Source organism: Gigantopelta aegis, chromosome 4 (assembly GCF_016097555.1).
Source record: "Gigantopelta aegis isolate Gae_Host chromosome 4, Gae_host_genome, whole genome shotgun sequence".
In the NCBI taxonomy this organism is placed as follows: Eukaryota; Metazoa; Mollusca; class Gastropoda; order Neomphalida; family Peltospiridae; genus Gigantopelta; species Gigantopelta aegis.
The window spans coordinates 59,248,082-59,258,335 of NC_054702.1; the positions used below are offsets into that span (position 1 = coordinate 59,248,082).

The following is a 10,254-nucleotide window of genomic DNA, read 5'->3' on the forward strand; positions in this document are numbered from 1 at the left end:
CCTTTAAATACGAGCAAACGAAGGACATTGTTAGGCTCGTAGGAACGATATCTGGAAAGGGGAGGGGGTCACTATCCCTACTGAGGGTGGCACATTCTGTAGTGAGTGGAGGGGCACAAGCAAGATTTTAATAATTATTTATATGGAATAGGAAAAACCCCCACAAAAAACCCCACCAAAACCCCGTACAATTTCGTCCTCAAGTTGGGGAGGGGCGGGGGCAGGGAGCACAGCCGCCCCCTTCTCCAGATTCCTACGGGCTCGCTGTTATATAGTTATACACGCCATGACGGCAACATTCTGTGGTAGCTAAAGCCGTCACTACAAACGTACATGTGGCGCGCATTTGAAACGTATCTTCAGATCAGCCATATGACTTGATGTGGTGCATTTGTCATCTGAGATTTGCAAGTCATTAAGTTCGCCTGAAGCGGATGTCAAACGCCAAACCTGTCGTCTTTTAACTCATTCTAGCTGACACGCAGCGTGAAAACCAAGACAGTGAAAAATGGACTTGTACATAATATACATGTATACCTTTAATAAGCAAATACGCTGGACAGGAAGACCAGATACAGACATTCTGGCATAAATTTACTTACAAGGCGCACATTAAAGGGACATTCCCGATTTTTCTGCAATTATAAAGATGTTATCGACTAACAGAGACTTTTTAACGATTGTAATTACATATCAAATATATTTTTGTGTATAACATATTAGTGGCTGTATATTAAACGTGTTTCTGATCGTTCTAATATTTGTACTAGGTTAAATTTCATTTTATTTCCTAAAATATGGGTTTTTTCGTACGTACGACAGGTTGGGCTTCTTACAAATATTAAAACGACCAGAAACACATTGCATATATAGACACTGATATTCTAAACAAGAAAATATATTTAATATGTAAGTTTAATCGTAGAAATATTTTATTAGTCGTAAACATCTTACAATGCAGTAAACTCAGGAATGTCCCTTTAAGAGAATGAACCACACACTTTCTACGTCCAATTCGGACAAGCAAAGTTCCACATAAACGAGTTCGAAACCACAGAGGTATATGAGCACGTTAAAACCATATCTAAGTCTAAGTTCAGATAAGCACAGGGCCGTTCCTAGCTTTAACTAAGAGGGGTGGCAGTACAAAGAAACAAAGAAAAAAAGATTATAGCAAAGAAAATAAATCTCTGGTCTCTGGTTAGCGCGTGCGCGTCGATTTTGACCCTCGCTGTATGACGTTGTGGGTTGTAACGAATCCCCCGTGCTACTACTTAGAAACATATTTAAGGTATCAAGGCAAAGGAGGGCGTACCATGGCCATCGAGGATGGACCAAGGCAGATGAGGACCTTTTCTGTGCATCCATGTTTTAAAACCCCCCAATATAAATTGTTTAAAAAAAAAGCATCCGCATCGCCGCATCAATTATGGAACTTTTGTCTAACCAGAGACATACCTTTTTATTGGCATTAGGGAACTAATAATTATAGAGTCTTTTATAGCACCCTAAGAAAAAGGACATTTGTAAACTATTTTTTCCCACCGTTTTTATTATTTTTATATATTTATTTGTAGTGGGGGATGGTCCCTTCAATTTTACTCCCGCTTGTTACGGTTACGTCCCTGAAATACATTTCATTGTTTGAGGAGTGCTCCCATAATTGTCATTTTGATACTAGTGACCAGACCAACGAAACAATGTCCCTAGTAGAACCAGGGGCTGTGTTTATAAAACGTTTACAGTTTACAGTACAGACTCAAAACTTTAGCATTTATTGATATTGGAGATCTCCCTGATGTGGAGCAGAGTCAAGAACCCCCCCCCCCCCCCTGCACCTGCCATATTTATTAAATTAGTTAGGAAGAATTTGGCCGTTCCGCCCTTATCATAAGCGTACGAGCTTCCAGTTTTGTAGAGGGTGGGGAGGATAGCAAGCTGGCTTTTGCCTGAATTAAACCAAAATGCCCAAATCTGGATATCAACATTTATTCATATTAGCATTACCACCATACAGCTATATAAGGTTGCGAACGAATCACTACGCATTTTTACATATATTACAACTAATTTTCAAGGTTAGAATGATGGAAATACATGGCATAACGGTCTCAGGTTTTTGTCCGAATATCTGTGTAATTTTTGCCCGAATTTGAGGTTTTGATCTAGCACTAGCGGGATAGCTGCCCCTCCTCCCCCGCCTCCTGTCTCGTACGCTTATGACCCATATTATATGTTTATGATGCAAATACATATGTAGGATACTAGAAATAATATGTAGACATGGCAGCTAGACTCTGATATATTATATATATATATATATATATATATATATATATATATATATCAGCGTTTAGAATTATAGTTAGGAAGCATTAGATACATATATATATACAGACATATATATATATATACATATACATATACATATACATATATATATTCCAGGACCTTTTAGGCAAATTTTTCTAGATCTTTGGACGTTTTTCAATAATATGTGAAACGTCATAATCCATGAACAGAAATACATATACATTGTATAAGAATTATAACATACACGTAGACTGTCATGATTTCGCCTATAAAAAAATATATATGGAATGTAAATACAGTTACTTAAACATTTACAGTTTTAGCGTTTTTACAAACGATTTTATATACAAATAAAGCATATAATACACATACAATTATTTACATTATTTACAAAATATTTACAAATCCAATATTAAAGTGTTAGTGCTATATGAAGAGTATTAGGATGACCAAACCTCCCCCCACCCCCCACTGGATCCGTCATTCGTCATATGATATGTTTTTTGTAGATAATCATTTGATTTATCATTCGCAGTAAATGAGTTTGTTTGTTTGTTTGTTTGATTTTTTTCCAGGAATTTTCAAACTTCAATTTTTGCACATTTTTAACATAAATAACAATCTATAAATTTGCTTTTGCGCATATATTCACTGGATTAGTCTATTCAGTCAAAAAAATTCACAATGCCATACATCATTCGCCAAAAATAATCAATCTTTCATTAAAACGGCATTCTCGAGTACTAGTACATTATATATTATTCCTATAAATTTATCTGTTTAGAATACATTATTGACATTAATCTTCTTAACATCGTAGACCTTTGGCTATAATATTAATAGCTAATCTAGGTCCATATACACATTATTGTTCCCCATTTCAAAACAGAAACGAAGCGTATTTCCACTTTATTGTGCTATATAGCATTAAAAACACTACTACAGACTCACTGTCGTAGCCATGATTTTATACTGTGGGGTGGGGTGGTGTGGGGCGTGGGACCACATGGGGGACGTCACGCTCACGGTCTATGAAGCGTGTATGGGGCGACAGGTAGTTGGGGAAGATGCTACATCAGTGCACAGTCTTGTGACTTGTATGAAAAAAATAGTTAAAAGTTTGTTCTGTTTAACGACACCACTAGATTTATGTATTAATCATCGGCTATTGGATGTCAGACATTTGGTCTGACATCCAATAGGCGATGACTGATTAATCAATTAGCTCTAGTGTTGTCGTTAAACAAAACAAACTTTCAAACATTTGGTAATTTTGACATTATTATAGTCTTAGAGAGGAAACCCGCTACGTTGTTTTTTTCCATTAGAAGCAAGGGATATTTTATATGCGCCATACATCCCACAGATAGGATAGCACATACCACGGCATTTTATATACCAGTCGTGGTGCACTGTAACTTGTATGAAGGCAGTTGACGATAACCATTAATAGTGATAGCATGCGAGTATTATTGAAGCTGTAGTAGTGTTTTGTACTTTGCCTTAGTAACTTATGCTATGTAGTTAGGCGAGATTTTAACTTGGTCACCCTGATTGTTTAAATGTTATATGTACAGGTATATACAAGAATTGTCCTGACGGGACTGCGGAATCAAGCATGAGCAAATCAGGTTATACACATGTTTAATAGCGGCGAAGATAGACGCTCCTAACCAGACACCCAACCACCCCCAGTCAGTCACCCACCCACACCAGCCAATCACCCACCCACCCCTGGCCAGTCACCCACCCACCCCCATGTGCCTTTACAGACAGATTCAGTGAGTCTACCTACAAGTTTTCGGTTAAAGAACAATACTGAACTGATTAAATCATTTGGATATGTGTATATGCGTGAAATTCACTAAATGCCTATTGCATATTGGCTATGGTTCTTCACAGGGTGGTTGTTGTTTTGTAGGTATCTAGTCTCTGACTACGTGTCCTTACAACGTGGTATTTTCATCATATTTCGGCAAATTGTCTTTCTCTGTCGCCAGCTCGGTTCTAGGCGGTTTAAACCTTGAGCAACAGCCGCAGAGCAGCTTCTGTATCACCCTGTCGAGCGGTTCCAGGGATCGCATGAACTTGGGGAGGAACTTCCAGTCGCGCAGCTTTCTGGGCAGGACGCTTGGCTTCTTGCTCTGAAGGACCTTGATGACGATGATGACCGCGGCCACGACTCCGATGGGGATGAGGACGCCCGCCAGCACCTTCAGCCCGGCCACGGAGAGCCCGAACACTGCCGCCGGTAACACGAAGAACACCAACAAAAGATACATGATGGCGAACCACCGGTACTTGGCCGTCTCGTTCCCGAGGAACTTGGCGATGCGGATGGGCAGTCTGAGGAACGGCAGCGGGTAGAAGAGGAGGATGCCGGAGATGTTGAAAAACAGGTGACAGAAGGCCACCTGCAGCGAATTGGCGATGGTATCCGCGGGCTGGGCCATGGCGGCCAGGATGCCCGTGGTCGTCGTGCCGATGTTGGCGCCGAGAGTCAGAGGGTACATGCGCTCGATCTCGATGACGCCGATCCCCACTAGCGGCGTCAGGGAGGACGTGAAGATGGAGCTGCTCTGGACAAGGATGGTGAGGCCGGCCCCGATGACGATGGCCAGGTAGCCGGTCATCCAGGACAGGTAGCCGGGGAAGTCGGCGTTGATGAACTTCTTGATGATGGTGGCGATCTGGCCGCGCAGCAGCTTGTTGAGCAGCTTGACGATGCTGATGAGACAGATGCAGAGGATGACGAGAGATATGACGAGCAGGATGGCGCCTATCGCCTCGTCGTTCAGCTTGCCCACCATTCCCTTGAACGCGTACGTGCCTACAAAACACATACACACCATGTATATTATTACAGATTTCAGTCACTTTCGTAAATGTAAGTTATGTTTAACGATCACACTAAACATGTTGGTACGGTTAATTCGTTTCTATTTCTGATTTATTGTAGTGTGTGTGTGTTTATACATATATATATATATGATCACCAGGCAATACGCGAAATGACTGAAAAGTCCAGGCATTTCACGAAATGACTGAAAATCATGGCCAGCCATTACGCAAAATGACTAAAGTGCTATCTATAATATCACACCACTCAAGTCCTAATGTAACGCTTTATTTAAACTCAAATCAAATCATTTCAGAAGTTGTACATGAATATGAGGTTGAATGTTACCAAGTAGTCAATCTCAAATCAGTATAGTACATATTGGTATGTCTGCTCTTTGTTCCACTATCAGCTGCTGCTGTTTTAAGATCTTCATTGTGAAATGTGCATCTTTTGGAATTAGCACTTTTCTACAAACTTCATACTTTTTGTAGGCTTAGTTTTAAATTTATCTTCATAGGACTCTGCCATGTACTGGTTGCAACAGAAGAACTTATGAGTAAACCCCAGAAACATGTTTAGTTTTATGGAGATGAAAGTCATAGCAAAAGTTGAATAATAATTAATATTAAGTAGTATTTTAAATCGTATAATCAATATACTTATCCTTGTTTGTTCTTAAAATGTGATTTTATCAATATTTAAGACCAAAAGCCTGTATACAAGTGTCAATAATAAGACTTGAATCACTTTAGTAATTTTGCGTAATGGCTGGCCATGATTATCAGTCATTTCGTGAAATGCCTGGAATTTTCAGTCATTTCGCGTATCGCCTGGTGATCACAGGCACTTCGCGAAATGACTGATTTGTTTAGGCATTACGCGTAATGACTGGTTTCACAGATTGACTGTAACATATATATATATATATATATATATATATATATATATATATATATATATATATATATATATATATATATATGAAAATTTAATGATAATTTCTTAAATCTGATTGATGGTTAACGATGTCATCAAATTGCAACATATTGGTAGGGTTAGTTGGTTCCTATTTCTTATTTGTTGTATTATATATATATATATATATATATATATATATATATATGTGTGTGTGTGTGTGTGCGTGTGCGTGACAATTTAATTATAATTTATTCATTTCTTAAATCTAGTTGATGGTTAACGATGATTTCAACATGTTTATAGGGTTAACATTTGTATTTTGGATTTATTGTATTATATAATTAATTAATTTCTTAAATCTGATTGATGGTTAACGATGACACTAACATGTTGGTAAGGTCAATTCATATCTATTTCGGCTTTATTGTATTATACATGTGATAATTTTATGATAATGCATTCATTTCTAAAATGCAAGTCATACATGTAGTTAACGATGTCATCAGTTGCAATGTGTTGGTAGGGTTAGTTGGTTTCTATTTCGGATTTATTTTATTATAAATGTGAAAAAATAATGACAATTTATTCATTTTTAAAATGCAATTCTTGGTTAACGTCGACACTGACATTTTTGTAGGATTAGTTGGTTTCTATTTCGGATTTATTTTATTATAAATTTGAAAAAAATAATGATAATTTATTCATTTTTTTAAAATGCAATTCTTGGTTAACAGTAACACTGACATTTTGGTTGGGTTAGTTGGTTTCTATTTCAGATTTACGTATTGCATATAATAATGAGATTTGTTTTGTTTTATAATGTTTGATATTATTGCTGATATTTTCCGTACCTTGCAGTACAAGATGAATAATGACATAGTAGTAGGGGTCTTCTCTTTGTAGACAAAAATGATACTCCTAAAATTAAAAAGGGGCATCTACTTCTGTCTATATTTATATTTGTTGTTCTCAAAATTGCTTTAAAAGGTTTCTCCAATTTAAGCACTATAATGTATTCCATTTCTTAAATGGTCATAGTTAACGATGCCATCAGTCGCAATATGTTGGTAGGGTTGGGTTTTTTTTTAAATGTAATTCTTAGTTAACGATGACACTGACGGGACAGTAATCCTAAAACACTTCACTTTTCAGGCGATGATGTTTGCTACTGACATGGGAAAAATGTGTGAAATATTCATTAATTTACACTGCCACAAGGCCTGTGTGCTTACATGGCTTCATGCACTGGCTCTCATGCGATATCCAGGTGGCGCAGCTGAACTCCTCTTTGAGTCTGGTGTCGTTGACCCCCATGGTAGTGTAGTTCCACGCAGTCGTCATGCAGTTGCTGGCGTTATACTGACACTTATCCCACGTGCTGCACACGTCTGCTTTCTCCGCAGACGTGAAATTCCTCTCTTCGCGCAGCATAGAGTAGGCATCTCTGGTGTGTCTGCAACACGATTCCGACGCTGCCTCAGACGTGCAGATAAACTGCTCAAATGCTCCCCTTGGGCTGGAGCTAGATTCCCAAAATTCGCTCATGCAGGTGGGTTTTTTCACGCAGGAAGGCAGCTCGTTAAAACAGAACTCTGCTTTCTGGACTTTCGTGTAATTTCCTCCAGAGTACCATGATTTGGCAGCGCTCCCCAGCTTTTTGCTGCAACACTTCACGGGCGTCACTTTGTCACAGCACGTTTTCATCATGCTGCCAGTTTCGTGCAGTTGGGTTCCCTTAGCAATGTCAGTAATCAAGCTTTTGTCAATCTGCATTTGAAAAACAAAAAAAGAGAGAAATAGATACTTTAAATATCACTGAAAAGAGTTGATCGTGATGCTTTTAACATCTTCCAAGTCCTGGGCCCGTGTTTATAAAACTTTTAGAGTCTAGACTTAATCTCTAATGACGTCACACGCATATAATTTGTATGGCGTTGTCATGACATTAGTGTCTCAGACTGTTAGAGTATGGATTCTAGACTCTAAAAAAGTTTTATAAGCACCAGGCCAGGTGCTCCTAAGTACAAATACAACCCATGACAAATAAATAAACATACATACAAGTCTAATTAAATTATTAGTTTATTTAAAAAACAAAACCAAAACCATTTTATTTATTTATTTTGTGTTGTTGTTGTCACCACCACCACCACCCTGTAAATGATCACAGCTAAGTCAAACTAAGTAAAAAAAAAAGAAAGAAAGAAAATAACTGGGGTGAGAGCTTCATGTTTCGATTAAAAATAATGAGTTTGGGATGGACATGGTCTCAACATCACTATTTTAATATATCAATCTTGACTGGGGAAAACGCACCAATTAAGCTTCTCAGCATGTGGCTGCTTAATACAGGTGGTCTCCCACAAAAAGAAAATGGGTTTATGGTTTAAGTTTATGGTTAGGGTTAAGAAAACCATACAGTAATGATAAAAGTAATTAATTTTGTCAAAAGGTTAAATTTAAAAAAAAAAAAAAAAAGTAAATATTTGTTGGGGTATGGCGCCATATCCATTTTACCCTCTGGCAGAAACCCTGCCTCTATCCATACCATTTGAATTAAACCATCTTTTAATACATTGTCACAAAATGTATACAGTTCTCAAACCAGCATGCAGAAATAACTATGGACGTTCACTGGATATTCATGTCAGGATTATCATGCCTTGTAGTTTTATATACCGGCCTCGGTGGCTTCGTGGTTAGGCCATCGGTCAACAGGTTGGTAGGTATTGGGTTCGGATCCCAGTCGAGGCATGGGATTTTTAATCCAGATACCGACTCCAAACCTGGAGTGAGTGCTCCGCAAGGCTCAATGGGTAGGAGTAAACCACTTGCACTGACCAGTGATCCATAACTGGTTCAACAAAGGCCATGGTTTGTGCTATCCTGCCTGTGGGAAGCGCAAATAAAAAATCCCTTGCTGCTAATCGGAAAGAGTAGCCCATGAAGTGGTGACAGCGGGTTTCCTCTCAAAATCTGTGTGGTCCTTAACCATATGTCTGACGCCATATAACCGTAAATAAAATGTGTTGAGTGCATCGTTAAATAAAACATTTCTTTCTTTCTTTCTTTCAAATCAACATACCTGTACTATCAGCTCTGTGAACGGCTTGGTAATCACCTTCAAGAGTTCCTTTTTAGCCCCCTTGTTCTGCTGTAGGTGCATACTGTCCACAATGACTGAACTCAGGTGGAAGAGGTAGCCTGCAAGAACAATATGATGTAAGATTCTTTCTCTTTTTCACGTTTAATTTTCTTTGTACATGATTATGAGTTTAGTACGTTTTGCTTACATTCTTCAGACCCATCACTTAGTGGTTATGAATTGATATCCTGTAAAATCTTTATTGACACAACTTATTATTCATTTTAGTTGACCAAACTGTGTCTGTCAGGGCCGTAGCTAGGATTTTATGTTTGGGGGGCAACTGAGTAGTTAATAGTCTAAAACTCCTTTTCTTTACGTTTCTATAATGCCCCCACCCCCTTGCCCCCATGCTAGCTACGGCCCTGCTGTACAGTAAAAAAACCCACCCCAAAGTTAAAGCATCAGCTGTCAAAAGTTGATATTTGTTTGGTTTAGAATGATATACACACAAAGCTGAAATAACATTTCCAAATAATTACCTGGTGCCATATGTAACTGTTACTGATGTTTCCAGATTTTAACTACGTTTTCCAAAGTTCATCAGTACTGTCGTAATACTCAATTTACGGAAGATTCCTTATAATATATTCACTCAAATAAAGTAATAGTCTATCAGTATCATGGCAGACCACATGCATACAAAACGTCTGTAGTGAATAATATGATATTTATCATGTCATACGAACCAGACACAACCTCCAGTGGAAGAAGAACGAGGACAGAAAGCCAGTTGAACATGTCGTGAACGGTGGCCCCAGCAAATGCTCGCCGGAAATCACCTTTGTTGACAATCTGACCAAGGGCGACAATTGTATTGGTAACCGACGTGCCAATGTTCGCGCCCATGACCATGGGTATGGCCGATTTTATGTCGAGAACTGAAAAAAAAAGAAGGTATTAATGATGCTTGTGAAAATTCAGCATACAATGTAATGTGCATATGAATATACTAGTACACAGCACATCTCTAAAGAGACGGGGGAAATCTCGTATTCAAATGGCAATGTCTGTACCCACAAGTGTTAAACTGATG

The 10,254-nt window shown here is 38.4% G+C and overlaps 1 protein-coding gene across 2 annotated transcripts in view; it reads right to left on the reverse strand.

Annotated features, from left to right (window-relative positions):
- Nucleotides 1–3,602: 3,602 nt before the first annotated feature.
- The window catches only part of LOC121370837 (sodium-dependent phosphate transport protein 2B-like), a 51,795-nt gene continuing 45,143 nt past the window's right edge, over nt 3,603–10,254 (reverse strand). For both annotated transcript variants that reach the window (XM_041496340.1, XM_041496339.1), the window contains exons 7-10: nt 9,908–10,099; nt 9,159–9,277; nt 7,306–7,840; nt 3,603–5,143 (exon numbers count right to left, since the gene is read on the reverse strand). In XM_041496340.1, the coding sequence (XP_041352274.1) occupies nt 4,260–5,143; nt 7,306–7,840; nt 9,159–9,277; nt 9,908–10,099 (1,730 nt within the window). In that variant the 3' untranslated portion in view covers nt 3,603–4,259. The remainder of the gene's footprint in view (nt 5,144–7,305; nt 7,841–9,158; nt 9,278–9,907; nt 10,100–10,254) is intronic.